Source organism: Mesoplodon mirus, assembly GCF_964341445.2.
Source record: "Mesoplodon mirus genome assembly, chromosome: 2".
Lineage (NCBI taxonomy): Eukaryota > Metazoa > Chordata > Mammalia > Artiodactyla > Ziphiidae > Mesoplodon > Mesoplodon mirus.
The window spans coordinates 89,373,301-89,394,040 of record NC_138977.1 but is presented as its reverse complement, the minus strand read 5'-3'; the positions used below and the strand labels follow the sequence as shown (position 1 = coordinate 89,394,040).

At 36.6% G+C, this 20,740-nt stretch overlaps 1 protein-coding gene across 4 annotated transcripts in view; it reads left to right on the top strand.

Moving 5' to 3' along the window:
* The window catches only part of FRYL (FRY like transcription coactivator), a 248,447-nt gene that overhangs the window by 145,212 nt on the left and 82,495 nt on the right, over nt 1-20,740 (top strand). For 2 of the 4 annotated variants that reach the window (XM_082638428.1, XM_082638427.1), the window contains exons 14-23: nt 1,176-1,220; nt 3,683-3,786; nt 3,975-4,083; nt 6,330-6,416; nt 9,356-9,527; nt 10,037-10,169; nt 12,459-12,566; nt 17,395-17,632; nt 19,016-19,201; nt 19,465-19,551. In XM_082638428.1, coding sequence (XP_082494554.1) covers nt 1,176-1,220; nt 3,683-3,786; nt 3,975-4,083; nt 6,330-6,416; nt 9,356-9,527; nt 10,037-10,169; nt 12,459-12,566; nt 17,395-17,632; nt 19,016-19,201; nt 19,465-19,551 — 1,269 coding nt within the window. The remainder of the gene's footprint in view (nt 1-1,175; nt 1,221-3,682; nt 3,787-3,974; nt 4,084-6,329; nt 6,417-9,355; nt 9,528-10,036; nt 10,170-12,458; nt 12,567-17,394; nt 17,633-19,015; nt 19,202-19,464; nt 19,552-20,740) is intronic. The other 2 variants (XM_082638429.1, XM_082638430.1) reach the window with 1 other exon arrangement.

The following is a 20,740-nucleotide window of genomic DNA, read 5'->3' as shown; positions in this document are numbered from 1 at the left end:
TTGTTAAGTTTTAGATACTGTGGCTATGCTACATAGTTGAGGTAAGGAGTTGAGCATTCAGGGAAAAACTATGCTAATTATCTGTTGTGACAGGTATAATTTATTTGTTTTGTATACAGGAAAAATTGGTCCAAGGTAAAGGTCTTACCTAAATTGATTTTGTTTTGAGATTCAAGTAATCTCTTGAGTTCAAAAAAATCTGTAACACTTTTCTGTTTATTAGACCTACTACTCCTTAAAATAGATTTTTATTAGTATTTATTATAGGCTACATTCTCTAAGTACAGTATCTCATTTAATTCTTACTATAACTGAGGCTGAAAGAAGATAAATAAGTAACCCAAGTTTAGGGAGCCAAAAAAGTGATAGAGATAGGATTTACATCTAATCCATCCAGTTCAATAAAATTTGCTCTTTCTGGTCTACCATGTTACCTTTTAATGTACTATAAGGAATGTTGCTTTACTGAGTATTTAAAAAAATATTTTTGGCTATAATTCTGGGATAGTAAAAAGGCATTATTCCCTAGAGTCATAAGAATAAATATGATGCATTTTCAAGGCACTTTAAGATACCGTACAATTTTTTAAAAATTACCATACTAGTTTCTGAAGTTGGTGACCATGAAAAATGGGCATTAGTCTGTAGGTCCATAAATAGCATGGAGAACATCAGTTTATTTTCACCGAAAGTGTTAAATCTGCTGTTTTTGTCCCAAACATAATTTGGTAGTTTCCCATTCCCCTATCTTTATGTCAAATAAGGTCATTATATGAAAAATGATTTTAAAGTTTCTAAAGAATAATTGAGAGAGAGAGAGGAGTAAGAGTAGATGCCATGTAAAATAATTTAGATAATTTTTTCTAGAGTGTATGCTTATTTTCTTTTAAAAATTGAAACTTATCTGAAATCAAATATAGTACTTTTAGAGGAAAAATTAGATAGTTAAAAGTTTATCTATTTTCTTTCAGTTTGAGTGTTGTAGATGTATCCCATGATGCCCAAATTATAGAATTTTTTTTTCTTCAGTGATTCTAGCCACTGTCTTGGACATTTCAAATTTCTTCTAAATAGAGACCTTGGTGAAGAGCTGTCTTGTTTTGTGCTTATTTTCATCTAACATGCATGTGCTGCATCTCATGTTTATGTTTGCTGTCTCACATTGCTTTATTTAGATGCCATCTAACAACAGTATCAGAAAACAAATAGAAACACTCCAGGTGAGTCGTGTTGATGTTACAAAGTAAAATATTGCTTTATCTCCTTTAATTGTGGCTTTTTTCCCCCTTTACCCATGGCTGCATTGCATGTCCAACATATTTATTTAAGCTTGTTTCTCGTATTGTAAAAGAAGAGCAGCACACAGCAGGAACATTCTACCAAAAGTTTAATATTAATGTGGTCCCAAGAAGATGAATTTAAGAGAGAGAAGTGATACCAAATGTTGATTTTTAACCACAATCTTCAGTTTTAAAATACTCTGTTTAATTAAAATTAGCTGTTATAAATGATGCTTTTTATAAAATTTTCCAATGAAATTCAGGAGATAGTAACTCAGATTTTGAATATGATTTTGATACAACACTTTAAAACTACAATCCTACTGGTTTGAGTTTTAAACAAATCTTTTGTTGTTGTTCACAGTAGGAAAAAAAGGAAGAAACATTAAAATGATTGTCGCCAAAGAGCATATTTGCCTGACATCAAAACTGTATTATTTAAAATAGATAAGTAATAAGAACCTGCTGTTAAAAAAAGAAAGAAAGAAAAAAGAATAAAAAAGAACTGTATTATACGTTAATATTACTGGATTTTATTAATGTAATCTGATTATTCAAATTAGACCAAAATTGTAACTAGGGAAATATGTATCTTTGTTTAAGGATCGGATCAATTTAGGATGTTCTCATTAATCAGAGATATATAGCAGCATTGCAGTTACCAAATAAACAATTATATAATTTTTATCACTTTTTATCTTTTCTGGAATTGTTCATTACAAAATAAGTCTGCTGTGTAAAACATAGTAGTCCATCTTGGAAAGTTTGAAAATCAAAATTTTATTTCATGCCAGATACCTCAGCACATAAGATAATCCAAACTTTATTAACAGTTTATATGAGAAGAACTTTTATGTGGAATTGGACTTAAATATTTCTATTATATAATTTATTATATGTTAATTTGTAGTATTCATATTTTGAAAAGATAATTTAACTATGTGAAAGTATTATTTGGAGTGTACATAAAACTAATTGAACTCATATTTTGACATTTGAGACCTTGCATTTAAGTGATAGAAAAGAAAGTACTACAAAAAGCTTAGTTGTTATATTAGTAAGATATATTTTGTGTAACATTATATGTTACTTTAGTTACATTAGTAACAAATTAATAGAAAACTACTTGGGGAGTGTATTTGAAATTTGGAATCGTGGATTTGGCAGTAGAAGGAGAGACTGACTTTGAGACTCTGACCAGCTGAATAGTTGATACTCCATTCTGAATTATATCAAATTTTCAGATACATAGATATGCAAAATTATATTTTCTAGTGGTTCTCTTTTTTAAAAACATGTCCAGTGATAATCTTGTTGCATTGCTTTTAATCATACATAGTAGATGTCTGTTATTCTGTAGTCTGAGAAAACATAAAATAGAATGGTAAATTACTTAGTATTTAAAAACTCCCTTTTGTTCATTGTTATATATAAAATAATTGTTTAACAATAAGAAATCTCTCAAACCAGATTAAATAAATGCTAATTTATAGCACTAAATGCATCCTACAACTAATTAACAGATGCATAAAGAGTTTCTCCTACTAAAGGTGATTATTAGCTAATTTTCAAGATTTACAATTAAATCTCATTACATGTCTCTTGTCATTTAAGAACTTCACTTTTTATAATAGCTAGTATGAAGAAAAGGTTTGCTGATCAAATTGCGATTGAAATGGATACTTTTCTGATTTTAAATAATAATGTTCTAATTCTAAATTAAAAAATTAAAGGTAAACACCTGACACTTACTGAACATTTAACATGTGTCAGGCAGTGTTCCAAGTGCTTTTCACATAATAACTCCCTTAATCTGTGAGGTAGGTACCGTGTTATCTCCATTTTAGAGCTGAGGAAACTGTTTCACCAACTGATCCAAGGATGGGGTTTGGCCAGTCATTCCTAATTTCAGAGTCTATGCTCTTAACCCACCATTCCGTATTCCTTCTTTTAAGTATAATCACTCAATAATATTTTGCATTATTCCATAAGTGCAAATATCTATAACAGCATTTGGTGTTATAAATTTTAACTGTGTATGAGCTGCAATGAATTATAGCAAAGATGAGCAGTCCTTTTATCATTATGTCAGTATTGTTGTGTGTCCCATTTACCATCAGGTAAGTTGAAGTGTGTATAATTTCAGAGTTCTTAGAGATACTAATAGTATTTTGTTTTGAGAATATAAGGGATGGCTCAATTTCCTTATTTATAGTTGCTTTTGAGCTCTCTGTCCTTACCATATACCAAATATATACTTACATATTTAAACCTGTTTTAGATTGAATAAAGAAGGGAATGGAGAGGGCTTTTAGTTGTTGACAGAGAATATAATTGATCTTAAATTATTGCAAGTACTTTGATAAATAAGCTTATTTTTATTCTCTTTTGTTTCTAAACAGAATAAAGATCCTAAAATGTCTCGAGTTGCACTGGAATCTTTGTATAGATTGTTGTGGGTCTATGTAATTAGAATAAAATGTGAAAGCAACACTGTAACTCAAAGGTGAGTGCCTTTGTTTTAAAATAACATCTTGGTAAAAAATGCCACACTGATGAATTTTAGTTAACATTACAAATACCTTGAGGAGGAATATGAATTATCTTGACATATTATGAAGGATGGGAAGGATATTTTGCTAATGTTTTGTTGATTTCATTCTCTCATTATGACTTAATCTTTTTTCCCTACAGTCGTCTTATGAGCATAGTGTCAGCACTTTTCCCAAAAGGGTCACGTAGTGTGGTTCCTCGTGATACACCTCTCAATATATTTGTGAAGATTATTCAGTTCATTGCTCAGGTGAGTGCCTCACCTCATAATACCTATATACATGTAAATTGTAAGAGTAGGGGACAAAGTGAGAGAGTGGCATGGACATATATACACTACCAAACGTAAAATAGATAGCTAGCGGGAAGCAGCCGCATAGCACAGGGAGGTCAGCTCAGTGCTGTGTGACCACCTAGAGGGGTGGGATAGGGAGGGTGGGAGGGAGAGAGACACAAGAGGGAGGGGATATGGGGGTATATGTATATGTATAGCTGATTCACTTTGTTATAAAGCAGAAACTAACACACCATTGTAAAGCAATTATACTCCAATAAAGATGTTTAAAAAAAAAAGAGTAACTTAGTCATAGAATTTGTTACACATCTAAAAGCATGATAACAAAACATTTATTAATACTAAATAGTGAAAAATAAAAGTATGCTTTAAAAAGTAAAAACTAAATGATGCTAATGATTTTTGTGTGTGTGCAAAATACATTTAGATGATTGATCTACACACTTGGAGACTCACAGGAGGAGACACTTAATTTAGGAAGAGTCAAGAAAATGTCTCATAATCCTCCGCTTGTCTATTTACTAATTAGTTCCTGAGTGTCTTGAAAGATTTTGGAACATTGTTTCCATAACCTGCATTAATCTAGGTTCTCAGGTAGAGACATTAGAGTCCGTGGTAGCTTGTTGAATCCAGAGGGGTCTTTTAAGGCATAGAGGTCGTTCACAGAATCACTCATAGGACTGAAGAAACAGTCTAGCTGAAATGGAAATCCAGAGGAAACTACACCATCTGGCTACCAAGGAAGCTGCTGCTCTGCCACAGTCAAAAACCTGCCAAATTAGGAAGTGCCCCAAGTGCTTCAGAATCATGTTTCCACCACAGTCCCCACCAGTAAAATAGATTCCTTTCTCCCTGTCCTCCCCCTCCTCCTCCCATACCCCAGTTCCCAAGGGTCCCCATGAGTATATCACTTGACTGGGTCTCAGTCACATCCTGAAGCCTGTTGTCCAGAGGCATCCTGGGAAATATCATTTTAGCTTTCTAGCCTCTACAGTAAAGGAAGGTTTATTTGAAGAGGATTAAATGGGGGCTGAGTAAGCAAATCCATGGCTCTGGTCACATTCTCTTTTGGGACATCAGCCCTGGAGAAGCATAGGTAGGGTTACCTTCTCAGTTTGGGAAAAAAACTTTGGTTCCAGAATGTTCATTGAGTTCTCTTTGAACTATAACTATGATAATGAAGATGACCCATAATGTAATTATTTTTGACAATGAAGAAATAGAATATTTAAATAAAACGAATACATTTCTATTTACGGGAGCACAGAATTAATGATAATTAGATAAGAATAAATGTGTCAATAAGATGAATGAAAGCAGATTTTGCTTTAGATCTGTTGTTGAGAAAACTTTTGCTATTTGGTTGCATCCCTTCCCCGAGGGTCGTACCCACTCCCTTTGCTTAATCACCTCACACCAACACTCCTCCAGAACTATAGAGCTCCTCTCAAACATCAGTTACTCTCAGTTAACTTTTCTTTCCTTGGAGATTACCTTCCTGGAGCCCTGTTCTTTCTGTCCCAGTATGAACTCCCTGCTCTCCAGGCCTGCCTCATTGCTGTTGTCATGGGACTTGCTTTTATCATTATTTTGGGAATTCCTTCACTTAGGTCTTGAATATGAGTTTGGCAAATGCGTGTTTAAAACTTCTATCCTGCTGGTTTGGCTATTAAACCAATCATTTGATAATTAAATCATGTATCTATAATCATATACTTTTAACATTAATTCATATACATTTTTCTTTTGTCCAACTAGATTCAGGAACTTCTTGTGGGCACAGACCTGTACTGTTGCCATTATTTGTATAATTCTTAACATGATACTTAACTTATACAGGCAGACCCTTGTTTTATTGCACTTTGCTTTATTGTGCTTTGCAGATATTGCCTTTTTTTACAAACTGAAGGTTTGTGGCGACTCTGTGTTGTTAGATGATGTTTAGTGTTTTTTAAGCAATAAAGTATTGTTTAGTTAAGGTTGTACATTGTTTTCATAGGCATAATGCTATTGTACAGTTAATAGACTACAGTATAGTGTAAACATAACTTTTATATGCACTGGGAAACCAGAAAATTTGTGTGACCTGCTTTATTCCGATTTTACTTTATTGCAGTCTGGAACAAAACCCACATTATCTCCAAGGTATGCCCATAGCAGTAGAAAGTTATAAGGATTTATTGATTTTTTTTTTTCTCTAGGAACGTTTGGATTTTGCAATGAAAGAAATAATATTTGATCTTCTCAGTGTTGGAAAATCTACCAAAACTTTCACCATTAATCCAGAGGTAAAAAAATTATAATGTAGTAATTTACTATCCTATACAATTAAAAAAAATTTTTTTTAAGCACAATTTCTGGAATCAGAACTCTTAGGCTCATACCTCTAGTTAAAGACAAATTAAGATAAATGTTATTTCCTACTTCTTTGGCCTTGTTATTCCCTTGTAAACTCCTACTCATCCTTTAGATATAAAATTTTCAGATTGTTTAAGAATATTTTTTGAAGTAATTGCATATTGGAATTTAATGACACTGGAGAATGTAAAAAGACAAAATAAGTGTTATATTTTCTCTTATTTCTTTTAAATTACTGTGCTGGTCCTCCTCATAATCAAATCCTAAGATATATATTTATGTAGTTAACAAATGAGCTTGAAAGTTAATGAAGGTTTTTATTTGTAGGATTTTTAAGATAGGTTAATAATTATTTCCAGATTTTTAAAGTGAGCAGAAAAGACTTTTTTTTTTTTTTTATTGTTTTTTTTGCGGTACGCGGGCCTCTCACTGTTGTGGCCTCTCCCGTTGTGGAGCGCGGGCTCAGCGGCCATGGCTCATGGGCCTAGCCACTCCGCGGCATGTGGGATCTTCCTGGACCGGGTCACGAACCCGTGTCCCCTGCATCGGCAGGCGGACTGTCAACCACTGCGCCACCAGGGAAGCCCAGAAAAGACTTTTTATAGATGATATACTTAACCTGGTTCTCAGCAACAAAAATCACATAATGAAAGATGTTTTCTTGATCATCCGTTTTCAAAAATATTCTCTTCATTGAACAAGTTTATTTCTGAAATTAAGTTTTTACCTCACTGAAACACTCATACTAAGAGTAGAAAAAAGGTCAATTGTGCCGTTTTATTTATTTATCTATTATTTGTTTATTTTTAAATTTATTTATTTATTTATTTTTGGCTGTGTTGGGTCTTCGTTTCTGCGCGAGGGCTTTCTTTAGTTGTGGCGAGCGGGGGCCAATCTTCATTGCGGTGATCGGGCCTCTCACTGTTGTGGCCTCTCTTGTTGCGGAGCACAGGCTTCAGGCGCGCAGGCTCAGTAGTTGTGGCTCACGGACCTAGTTGCTCCGCAGCATGTGAGATCTTCCCAGACCAGGGCTCGAACCCATGTCCCCTGCATTGGCAGGCAGATTCTCAACCACTGTGCCACCAGGGAAGCCCAATTATGCCGTTTTGTTGTTGTTGTTTTTCTACAGGCTTACTTTATTAGGATTTTCTTCAATCTGTATTTTCTTTTCAGGAATCTTTTTAAGCTTGTGAGAGTTAGTTTAGTTAAAGCCAGATAAAATTATCTATTAATCCACTTCATCAAATCAAGCAAATTGCAATACACTGAAAGAATGAATAAGTGAGGACACCTCTATAAACCACAGTACATTGTGGAATTTTTCCACTCCCTTCAAGATGTCTTCTATGACTATGTGAAATGACCATCTGATATTAGACTAATATCACCAGTATTATGTCATATGTAAAGAGGGGTAAATCTTAAAACCTTGATCTTATTTAGATAAAAAAATATATAAACGAAAGTTTTATTTTCTCCCTGTATTCCAGTGAACCATCTTACACACCCACTGGGATGCATATACCCATTTTAGAGACCACTGGTGTAGGTCATAACTAATGACAGCTTGGGCTGAGATGGTGTGGTGTGGATAGAGAGAAGATCATTTACTGAGAAAAGAAACACTGAGAAGATACTGAGTTTGGCGGGCAAGAGGGCATTTGGTTTGAACATGGCAAATCTGAGACATCTTTCTGACATCCAAGTAGAAGTGTCAAATTAGTCTGAGGGTCCAAGTTCAAAGGAGAAGTAAGGCTTAAAATTAGCAGGCGAGCTGCATAGCACAGGGAGATCAGCTCGGTGCTTGGTAACCGCCTGGAGGGGTGGGATAGGGAGGGTGGGAGGGAGGGAGACGCAAGAAGGAAGGGATGTGGGAACAGATGTATATGTATGACTGATTCACTTTGTTATAAAGCAGAAACTAAAAAAAAAAAATTAGCAGGCGATCTGGTATGGGTGGTAGTTGAAGCCATGTAAATACATGAAATTACTTTGGGAGAGAATACATGATAGGAAAGGGCAGCCTAGGAACTTGCCTTGAAGCAGTCTAACATTTAATATTCAGATAAAGGAGGGTAAATTTGAAATGTGGACAGAGATGAACCAGTCAGCAGTGGCACAGATGTATCCAAGGAAGGGAGGGTTTCAAGGAAGAAGGAATATTTGACAGTGTCCCATGCTGCTGAAAAGTCAAATAGGATGCAGGAAAAATGCCCACTGTTTTGAGCAGTATTGTCACTGATGAGTGAGAGGGAAGTATTATGGGGAGGGCTCATTGCATTAAGATAGTTGAGTATAGTTAACAGGAGTCAGATATATTCAGTTAAAAGGGAAATGTTGAAGATGCAAGAAAGAGAAGGGATAATTGACAGTGTAATTTCCTGATAATGTAAGAGCAGATGGGATTCTAATAACTAGGAATACCAGCACCCCTCGACTGTAACAGGAGCAAAGTAGAGGAAGAAGAGGTGCAGATATAAGTAGATCAGTGTGTTTTGTAGTGAGAGATTGAGGAAGGTTGATGGTTTTTTTCTGACTGTGAAGTGGGTGACAGATGATCTGCTTATAGAGGGGAGAGTATGGTATCACGGTGTAGGAGAGTTGAGGAAGGGATGGAAGAGGTTTGAAATAAGCTAGAAAATAAGAGAGCCAGTTGACATAAATGAATGGGTGGCACTTGGGAATTTGGTATTAGAGCAAACTGCAGTGCCCGGGCTAGTTTAAAAAAATGTTGGACAGAAAGGTTTGGGTTTCTTCTGTCCTCCTTCCTCCCATCCCCCAGTGTTATTTGATGAGATATTTTTAGCATGAAAAAAAAGGAATTTTCTGACACTCTGACTTCTTTATTTTGAAACTTTTTTCTCTGAAGAGAATGAACATAGGCCTCAGAGTCTTCCTTGTTATAGCGGACAGTTTGCAGCAGAAAGATGGTGAGCCGCCAATGCCAACAACAGGAGTTATTCTTCCCTCAGGAAACACTCTGCGTGTAAAGAAAATTTTTCTCAATAAAACCTTGACAGATGAAGAGGCAAAAGTCATAGGTTAGTGTTAACTGGAATAAGTAAATAATACAGTTTAATATTCTTTTGTGAAAGGTTATGATCAAATCTAAAATGTATATTATTGCCTGTGTAAATGCATACATACATGTATATATTTGCCTATGAAAGTATATATTTGCCTGGTTATTCCAGTGTACAGAGTGATTCAAAAATGAATACTTTTTAAAAATAATATCCATAAGTTGTTATGTTAAAAGTCTTCTGGTTAAGTATTTTCTCACATGATACTACTATTCACTGCATTTTGTCCTTCCTTCAAATTAATTTCAGTTGTGTGCATAATTTTTACACATTTTCTCCAATATACTGAAGCAAATTATCAGGGAGAATAGTATGTCAAAGTCAGAACTCCTTCCTTTGTAACAGAAATAAGCTAATGTAATTTAAAGGTTGATAGGCTTTTATTTTTTTACAGAAAATAATTGTAACTATTCTTTATCTAATTTTTGACATTTTATAACTGTGAAGTTCCCCCCCGCCCCCCCCAGGAATGTCTGTTTACTACCCTCAAGTGAGAAAAGCGTTAGACAGCATTCTCAGACATTTGGACAAAGAAGTTGGGAGACCAATGTGTATGACTAGTGTGCAGATGTCTAATAAGGAGCCTGAAGATATGATTACGTATGTAGTCAATTATTTCTCTTCATTGCTATTTCAGTTTTCATAAGTAAAGTGGGTCGATTCTTGCTTGTTTCCTTCCTTGTTTCCTTCCTTTCTCTTCTGGATTTCGCCCCTATTGCCATCTGTGACAGCTTTTAATACAGCGATTCCTCCCACAGGCTCAGTTTTACTCTTTAAAGTGCTGTCAAACCAGTACAGATAGCAAAAGTCATCCTGGATCCGTACAGTTTGTTGTCAGTGATGAGGCCTTATACTTATTCTGTGATTGAGATAAATGCTAGTGACCCCAGATGTGTGTGGACATGGTTGGTTTATTAAGTCAAACAAATGCTCTTATTTCCAGAGCCTTGTTCAACAAAAAAAGAAAACCTGAAAATCTCCTGGGAACTTAGGGTACAGAGGGGAATAATGTACGAGTGGCTTTTTGTGTGAGAAACTGTACCTCATCTCACCCCCATCCCACTGCCAACACTGCTTGTCAACCCATGTTTTTTTCCCTTATTGTTAGGGACTTCCTCCTCAGGAAGATATATTTTATGGCAATAACTTCTTTTACTTGCTAGGAAGTATCTACATATTCTTTATAAGTGAACTTTTTTTTAAGGTGTTAGTATCTGCATTGTACATCTTAGATAACCAAATTGGATATTGGATCTCTCAATTAATGCATAGTTACTATATACTAGAAAATGTTAATATCTCTGAGAGTTTCTCTAATGCGAAGTTTTTTTTTCCTGCATTACTTCCTCTGGGAAGTCTTCATCCTTTTTGTCACACTTTCCTCATTTCTGCCTGTAAATTTGCCCTCACTGAGTTCCTCTGGCTGCGTATGTAGTGTCTTCAATGACAGCAGTGTCAGCATTCCCCAGTCAGCTAGTTCCTCTGTAACTCCATTAATGTTTGATTCATATTGGGTTGACCAAAAAGTTCATTTGGGTTTTTCCATAAGATGTTACAGAAAAACCCAAACAAGCTTTTTGGCCAACCCAATATTTCACTTCCAGTATTCACTTTTCCTTTCTTTGCTGTACTTTAATCTTTGTTGGCCAGTTTCCTCTTTTGATTATCCATTTTTGTCAAATGCCACCTGAGTTTACCCCTGGAGGCAAGGAATCAACACAACTACATAATTTGCCATGTATGTGTGAACCAAATAACAGATGTGCAGTGGCCAATCACGACAGACTTTGAAAAAATTAATGTGATTAAATCACTGGTTATGATACACATCTGTTTTTTACGTCCTGATTTGTGCACTGAGGAGCTAATAGGGAAGCTTGGCTACACAATTACTTACAGTTGATGGTAACGGAAAATTGAACCACATTGTTGGAGACTGGTATTATTTAACTAAATTGTGGTAACTGAAATTCATGCATGTTGGAACCAAGCTGAGAAAACTCACTGTATATAAAATCACTAAAAGTAACTAGTAGGTCCATTGCCATGATAATGGATACTGAGCCGAAAACTCTTAAAACATCCAAATTCTTGTTTATATAAGAATTATTTTATTGGGCCAATTGAAGAATAATTTGGGTAAAATAAATTAACAGCTTCCCCTTGAAATGTAGACCAAAATAAAAACCAGTATCTAGAAGGTTAGATATTTAAAATAAATAAAATCATTGAATAACTAGGGGAAAATACAGAAGAATTAAATTGTATCAAGCCTCTGGAGGAACCAGGATTTTCAAAACTTCACATATTTTATTACATAAAAATTTTAAATATGTGTGTGTGTGTGTGTGTACATTCTGAAGTAAAATAAAAAGACAAAAAACTCCAACAGTAGTATATGAGAATGTCTGTTTTCTAAAACCCTTGTTAGTATATGATATTAAGAGAAAGAAAAAATTTTGTTGATTTTATAGACCCCCCCAAATAACTAATATTTGGTTATTTAATGTCAATTTTATTATTTTAATAATTAAATAATATCAAAGGTTAAATATTATATATTTAATTCTATTTGAAACCATTATAATCTAAATAATTTACTTAAATAATACTTATTATTTAAACATAATAGTTGTTATACTTGTTTTCAATTACTGAAAACCTTTTTTGCTGGCTACCTGTGTTTTTTTCCTGAATTATCCATATATTCTTTTCTGCATTTATAAACTGATAATTATTTACTGGATTTGTAATATGCTCTTTTTATAATAAATACATTAAACTTTTAGAGGTGGGCTCATTTTCTGTAATAATTTTTCCAAGTTTGCTTTCATTGTCTGGTGTATGTAAGATTCTTCTTATTAAGTCCTCTTGTGATCTGTTTTTCAGGGGGGAAAGAAAACCCAAAATTGATTTGTTTAGAACTTGTATTGCTGCTATTCCAAGGTTGATTCCTGACGGTATGAGCAGAACTGACCTCATTGAATTGTTAGCAAGGTAAATGAGAATTACTGTTTGTCAGGTTACCTTTTATCTCTTTAAATCTCTTTAAATTTCTAATGCACCCCTGTTACTATTATCACTAAAAAAGTAGTGATAAAGACATTTTTCATCCTTTATTTGATAACTTTCTAAACTCCCATTTTGTCTTTTACGTTTTGTTAACACTTTCTCCTCATTCATTTTTTGTTGTTGTTGATGAAATTTAATCTCAAGATGTATTTAATTACTTTTATTTAATTTCATGGCAGAGAGGTCAAAGCCTTTCTTTCCCCAGGGAATGAGAGCAACGAATGACCTGATATCCTAAATGTGAAATCCTAAAAGTATCTTTTTTTTTAACATCTTTATTAGGGTATAATTACTTTACAATGTTTTGTTAGTTTCTGCTGTATAACAAAGTGAATCAGCTATATGTATACATATATCCCCATATCCCCTCCCTCTTGTGTCTCCCTCCCACCCTCCCTATCCCACCGCTCTAGGTGGTCACAGAGCACCGAGCTGATCTCCCTGTGCTATGGGGCTGCTTCCCACTAGCTATCTATTTTACATTGGGTAGTGTATATAAGTCTATGTCATTCTCTCACTTCGTCCCAGCTTACCCTTCCCACTCCCTGTGTCCTCAAGTCCATTCTCTAGTAGGTCTGCATCTTTATTCCTGTCCTGCCCCTAGGTTCTTCAGAACCACTTTTTTTTTTTAAGATTCCATATATATAGTATACGGTATTTATTTTGCTCTTTCTGACTTGCTTCGCTCTGTATGACAGACTCTAGGTCCATCCACCTCACTACAAATAACTCAATTTTGTTTATTTTTATCACTGAGTAATATTCCATTGTACATATGTGCCACATCTTCTTTATCTATTCATCTGTCGGTGGACACTTAGGTTGCTTCCATGTCCTGGCTATTGGAAATAGTGCTGCAGTGAATACTGTGGTGCATGACTCTTTTTGAATTATGGTTTTCTCTTGGTATATGCCCAGTGGTGGGATTGCTGGGTCGTATGGTAGTTCTATTTTTAGTTTTTTAAGGAACCTCCATGCTGTTCTCCATAATGGCTGTATCAATTTACATTCCCACCAGTTACATTCCCACCAGCAGTCCTCACTCATTTTTTAACTGTTAAAGTTCTTCTGGATTCCCCTATAAATCCTTTTTTTTTTTCTTTTTTTTTTTTTTTTGCGGTACGTGGGCCTCTCACTGTTATGGCCTCTCCCGTTGCGGAGCACAGGCTCCGGACGCGCAGGCTCAGCGACCATGGCTCACGGGCCCAGCCGCTCCGCGGTACGTCTGATCTTCCCGGACCGGGGCACGAACCCACGTCCCCTGCATCGGCAGGCAGACTCTCAACCACTGCGCCACCAGGGAAGCCCTACAAATCCTATTTTTAAATTCCTTGCCTTTCCATCTAGTACTGTTTCTTGGGACTTGTATACCATGTTGTCTCTTAACATATGGGCATTATCGGTGTATGACGGCCCCACTGGGCAATAATTAGTGTGTTAACTCCTACAGTCATTTCTTTAGCACCTAGGGTGATAACCAGGTCTCATTTTCACTTTTTCCTCTTACTGCAGAGGCCATAGCATTCAAGTTTTTATCTCTTTCCTCTACTAGGCTCTGTAAATGAGTAAATAACATGACATCCAAACTTAAATACCAGCTCCCAAAAGTAATTCTAAGTTGAGGTGATGGCCTTTTGAAAAACCCCTTTGTTGACATAGTTGGGGATTCTCTTTAGATAAGGAGTCAGCAAACTTTTTTTCTTAAAGGACCAGATAGTAAATATTATAAGATTCTCAACTCACGTGGTCTCTGTCACAGTTACCCATCTTTGCCACTGTAGTGCAGAAGCAGCCACCTGTGAAGGCTCCTGGCTGGATTTGGTCCTTGAGCCATAGTTTGCTGGCACCAGCCTAAAGGGAAAACCAAGTGCAAAGACTATCAGGGCAGTGATACTTGATCACATTGAAAGATGTTTACTGCTCGCTGGGCACTTATTACTAAGTCTTAAATTCACAGTGAATAAACAGTTAATAGACCACTCCAGCAACCTTGTCTACCTCCTTGAAAACACCTAGCATTTCACACACCTGCGCACTACCTATCCTCAGCGGTTGCGGGTTGCACTCAGGCCTTGAATGGTATTGGTCTCTTAGGATTACAAGGAGAAGAAAGGGGTTACTGTTTTTGGTTTTTTTGTTGTTTTTTTTTTTTGTGGTACGCGGGCCTCTCACTGTTGTGGCCTCTCCCGTTGTGGAGCACAGGCTCCGAACACGCAGGCTCAGCGGCCATGGCTCACGGGCCCAGCTACTCCACGGCATGTGGGATCCTCCCGGACCGGGGCATGAACCCGTGTCCCCTGCATCGGCAGGTGGACACTCAACCACTGCGCCACCAGGGAAGCCCTCCCTCTCTTCTTTTTTTTTTTTTTCCTGCGGTATGTGGGCCTCTCACTGTTGTGGCCTCTCCCGTTGCGGAGCACAGGCTCCGGACACGCAGGCTCAGCGGCCATGGCTCACGGGCCCAGCCGCTCCGCGGCATGTGGGATCCTCCCAGACCAGGGCACGAACCCGTGTCCCCTGCATTGGCAGGCGGACTCTCAACCACTGCGCCATGAGGGAAACCCAGAAAGGGGTTACTCTGAAACTTTGCACCATGAGATAAATTCATCCCTTCCCACTCTATCTCTTAACTCTTGCTTTAAATTAGATTGCAGAGTTACGAAGTTCTTGCCAGTATTAGGGAAGGAAAATAAGTTTTAATTATTTATAATGCTATTCCTTGAGAAAGCAGTAAACAACTCTCATTCAATTCCACTCTTACTCTTCCCACCTCAGTTTAACTCACCTACATCTTTGTGGACGGCAGTCCATATCCCCCACCAAAATGAAATTGCATCTCCAAGGGGCAGGGATAGAGGAGCAAGCATCTCGACAGTGATTGACAATTTGCTTTGCTATTTATAATACTTTGCTTCTTTCCCCTGTGGTATTCACTTACCAATTAGTTTATTTTGGCAGAAAGAAAGATTCTAGGGTCTGCTTACTTTGTCCCCAACTCCTATCATTTGGAATTGTGATGTCTAAATCTTATTTACTTAGAAATAAAGTAAGCAGACAAACAAAGCAAAGATACACTGTAAATTTGCAGACCTGTCTGCTGTCTCTAGAGAAGGTCAATTTGTTCTCCTGCCTTAAATTATTCAGGCACCATTCTCTTCATGGCTATACCCCGAGTCACACAGATAAGGTGTAAATTCGTGGATTTAAGGGATGTTAAAATGACCTTTAAAGCCAGCAACACAGAGTCAGTCACTCTCCTAGCCCACAGTATCGCCTTTGGTGCCACTATCAGAGACAGAACACTGGGCTAGAGACCCTTGATCTGACCCCACGTGGTACTTCCAGTGCGCTGCTCTAACTGCTGCTGCTTCGTGGTTCACTCCTAGGTCTCTGTAGCTGTAATACATTTTCTACTCAGTCTCATGGTCAGATGAATGTTGGCTTAGTGAAGACCTGAACTGAGCTCAGCAGGGCAAAGACTGTGGTATCTCCTCTCACCTAAATCACACAGCTCTCTTCCTCTGTCATTGAGGATAACTCCATGTTTCCAGCTGCCCAAGCATGTAACTGTGGCATACTTTTTTTTTTTTTTTTTTTTTTTGCAGTACGCGGGCCTCTCACTGTTGTGCCCTCTCCTGTTGCGGAGCACAGGCTCCGGACACGCAGGCTCAGTGGCCATGGCTCACGGGCACAGCCGCTCCACGGCATGTGGGATCTTCCTGGACCAGGGCACGAACCCGTGTCCCCTGCATTGGCAGGCGGACTCTCAACCACTGCGCCTCCAGGGAAGCCCTGTGGCATACTTTTTAATACACCTGCTTTTCTTTATTCATTCAGGCTTTTTCTAACTCTGATGCATTTGTCTTGATGGTCAATCATGAAAATAATACTCTACAGCCCCAAACGGAAACTCATATTCATATAGCATTATATATTGGTAGCTTCACTGCTGCAGCCATGTTTTATGATTTTCTTGTTTATCATTCTCTTCTTTAAGTTCCATTAAAATCCTTTAACTAATATTAATTCATGTCCTCATATTGTATTGATGTCTTTAAAAGGTAATTATATATATCCTCTCCTATAATTTATTTAGACTTAAACTCTTGAAGACCTTATGGGTTAGTTTGACACTTTTTTTTTCATTTTCTTTCTATGCATACCCCATTTATGAAGTTACTCCTAAATTTATTCTCATTCTCTCTGTCAAGAATTATTTCTGTTAAACTGATTCCATCTTGATTTGTTGTATTTCTTTCTCCACAATCAGCCATCTTATGTTTAACTGTAACCTCAGCAGCATGAAAGGAATGATAGAGATGAATCATGTCCTTTCCAGTAAAGGACTAAATAAATATGAGCTAGCACTAAGGTATTATATGATTGGACGTAATTTTTGATTGATTATAGGATAACATGGTATTTTAAGGATTAAAGAATTTTTTAATGTAATTCTGATTTGTCAATCTGTGTTTTCTAAAGTACAGCATTTGAATTACGATTAAACTTGTTATTCTGAATTATAGTACAAGTACCAACTAATATTAGTAGATTGATGTGTGAATGTAAATAAATGAATATAGTTTAGCATAAGGATGAATATAGCACAAAAAGTGAACATTGGTTCCTATCTTCTTACTTCTTATGAACCAACTGAGAGGGTATATTTTTTAAATTCTTAGTTTTACGTTTTAGATGATAAAACTCTTTGGAAGGTTTTTGAGGTTTGCTAATGGAATTTTGTTCTTGGTAGGCTCACAATTCATATGGATGAAGAACTACGTGCTCTGGCTTTCAATACTCTGCAGGCACTAATGCTTGATTTTCCAGATTGGCGGGAGGATGTTCTTTCAGGATTTGTTTATTTTATTGTTCGTGAAGTGACTGATGTCCATCCCACGCTTCTTGATAATGCCGTAAAGATGTTGGTGCAATTAATAAATCAGTGGAAACAAGCAACCCAAATGCATAACAAAAACCAGGACTCACAGGTACCAAACTCTTTTGTAGTGTCTCTTTGTATGTGGTCAGTGGTAGATGACCAATGATGATGTTAAAACATACTGACTTTCTCAAAAACTAAAAGTTTTATTAGTTTTACTTCCTTTCAAAGTATTTGTAATCCCTTAAGCAGAACTTTCCTATAGTTTATATATTAAATACATAACATTTGCGTGTTCAACCTTTCCAACTTTCTTTCTTTGGTAATAATTATTTTTAGTTTTTATTTTTATTTATTTATTTAAAAAATATATATATTTATTTATTTATTGGCTGCATTGGGTCTTTGTTGCTGCATGCAGGCTTTTCTCTCTAGTTGCGGCGAGCGGGGGCTACTCTTCGTTGCGGTGCATGGGCTTCTCGTTGCAATGGCTTCTCATGTTGTGGAGCACAGGGCTCTAGGTGTGTGGGCTTCAGTAGTTGTGGCACACAGTCTCAGTCGTTATGGCTCGCAGGCTCTAGGTCGCATGGGCTTCAGTAGTTGTGGTGCACGGGCTCAGTGGTTGTGGCACGTGGGCTCAGTAGTTGTGGCTCGCAGGCTCTAGAGCGCAGGCTCAGTAGTTGTGGCGAATGGGCTTTGTTGCTCTGCGGCATGTGAGATCTTCCTGGACCAGGGCTCGAACCCGTGTTCCCTGCATTGGGAGATGGATTCTTAATCACTGAGCCACCAGGGAAGTCCCGGTAATAATTATTTTTAAATGAACATAGAAACTGGAGGCAATTCTAGCTCACATTTAGGTTGTTTCCAATATATTTAAAGCTGATATAATAAAAAATTTTGGTAGCCTTTCAGTTGAGTTATTTGATTGTTTTATCAAAGGCACCAGTCCCCATTTTACATATACAGTATGTGTGCTTCTTAACCCTAAAAGGTGCTCAAATTATTGATTTGTGATAATGTGTTAAGTCATAGAATCTTGGAATATTAGAGCTGGATCATCTAAGCCAACCCAGTTTCTCAACCTTTAAAGAGCCTACAAATCACAGGGGCCTGAGAATCTCTCTTTTTAACGAGCTCCTAGGTGATGCCACGTTGCTGGTCCACACTTTGAGTACAAAGGATACCATCCAATCCCCTCATTTTCCATATAGAAATGTTAGGCCAGTAGTGACTTTAAGTGTCAGCTCTAAGGCTTTTACCAAGTAGCCAGAGAGTGATAGAACTTAGGTACAGAATTCCTGTTTAGACTGCCAATTAAATGCTTTTTTCACTATGTGACTATGACATTTTTATAAATTAAATGTTATTTAAATTTCTTGAGCTGAGACAGACCTATAGCCATCATTTTTATGATTTGCTTTACTCTTTAGTAATTGTTTTGCTAGAATGTCTATACATACATATATTTTTTAACTTCTGTTTATTTTTCAAGCATGGTATGGTTAATGGAGCTTCTCATCCCCCTCCTCTGGAAAGGAGCCCGTATTCCAATGTATTCCATGTGGTTGAAGGGTTTGCACTTGTCACTCTCTGTAGCAGTCGACCTGCCACTAGGAGATTAGCTGTCAGTGTCCTTAGAGAAATACGGGCTTTATTTGCACTTTTGGAAATACCTAAGGTAAGATTTAGATATCTCATCCAGCTATCTAATGAAAGTACTTAAAAACTCCTTTTGTCCATCCTTATTCCATTTCTGTTTTTACTGTGCAGGGATAATTTACTTTATAACAAGATCTTTTTGACAGGGTCTAAGGTCACCCACCTGCCCTCGATTCCATTTGTAACAAATAGGGCTAAAGTGAGTTTTAATGTTTACCTAGGTTTGACGGCTTTTCTGAAACATTCCTAAACTTTTTTAGACATGTGATGTCTTTTTTATAGGGTGATGATGAATTAGCCATAGATGTGATGGACAGGCTGAGCCCATCCATTCTTGAGAGCTTCATCCATCTCACTGGGGCCGATCAGGTAACTTTAATGATTTTGTGCTATTCAGTCGTGTTTTGGAACTTAAGACATACATACATACACGAGTTTCTTTTACAAATGTCATGCATTAGAAAGTATTTTTGAAAATGGTAAAGTGCTTTGAAAATAAAAAATACTTTTTAAAAGTGGCATACACACACACAAAGTGGCACTAGTTTATGCTATGGTCAGTACTCTTCCCACAGAAATAAAAATATTTTATCTTTGTAAAATTCCAACCATTCCAGTCTAAAAAGTTTCACTTAAATCTGAAGCTTCTATCGACTATTGTTTGCTATTTATTACGGTATATAATATTCTTGACCTATATATGCTGGTTAAAAGGCTGTGGAGAAAATTTTTGTTGAAATTCGAAGCAAAAAATTGTGCTGTGCACCTTCAGTAGGTGTATTTGTTTGCTTTGCCACGTAAATTTAAGTGCATAGAGTAAATATATAGTATTTTATGCCTGAGTCATGTAATTTGACTCATTAAAATGAAGAAAAACACTTTGTCAACACATACATAAGAAAGCTGATGCCAACTTTCTTAGTTTGGCTTGGGGGAAGAAAAGGTCATATATCAAGATTTCAAAACTGATGTAAGAATAACCATCACACTTTACTACTTGAAATTATTTTCTTCCCGTTTGGGAATACCTGGACAAGAGGTTTCTGTGCTTTCCACATAACACTTGGCTCTCATACCTCACGAGTTATATGTAACCAAGAGAGATATTAATAAAATTTTATAAACCTAAGAGATGGCTATAAATCTGTGCAATTTAAAGCATTCTGTTTTAGATTATTAACCATAAATTGAGAAATGGATGGCTCTCTAGTGCCTAAAACAGTTCCTGACTCGGAGCGGGTACTTTATGAATATCTGTTGAATGATCGAGTGAATTGGGCCTCTGTTCAGTTTAAGACTCCGGCTTTTGTTGTTGTTTTGTTGTCGTTGTTGTTTGAATCATAAGTAATTTGCTCTTAAGGTAAGTCTTTATCTCTTCAGTATAAGAGCTTTGAATATTATTGAGCAAATATTTGAGAATATGTACCTCTGGAGAGGAGCCCATTTCCCCGTCTGTTCCACTTATGCTTATATAGGGCACATCAGCATGAAAGTTAATGGTTCATTTTTGAGTTCTGTAGCAGCTTCAGTATGCCCATGAAGGCTGCATATTCATACA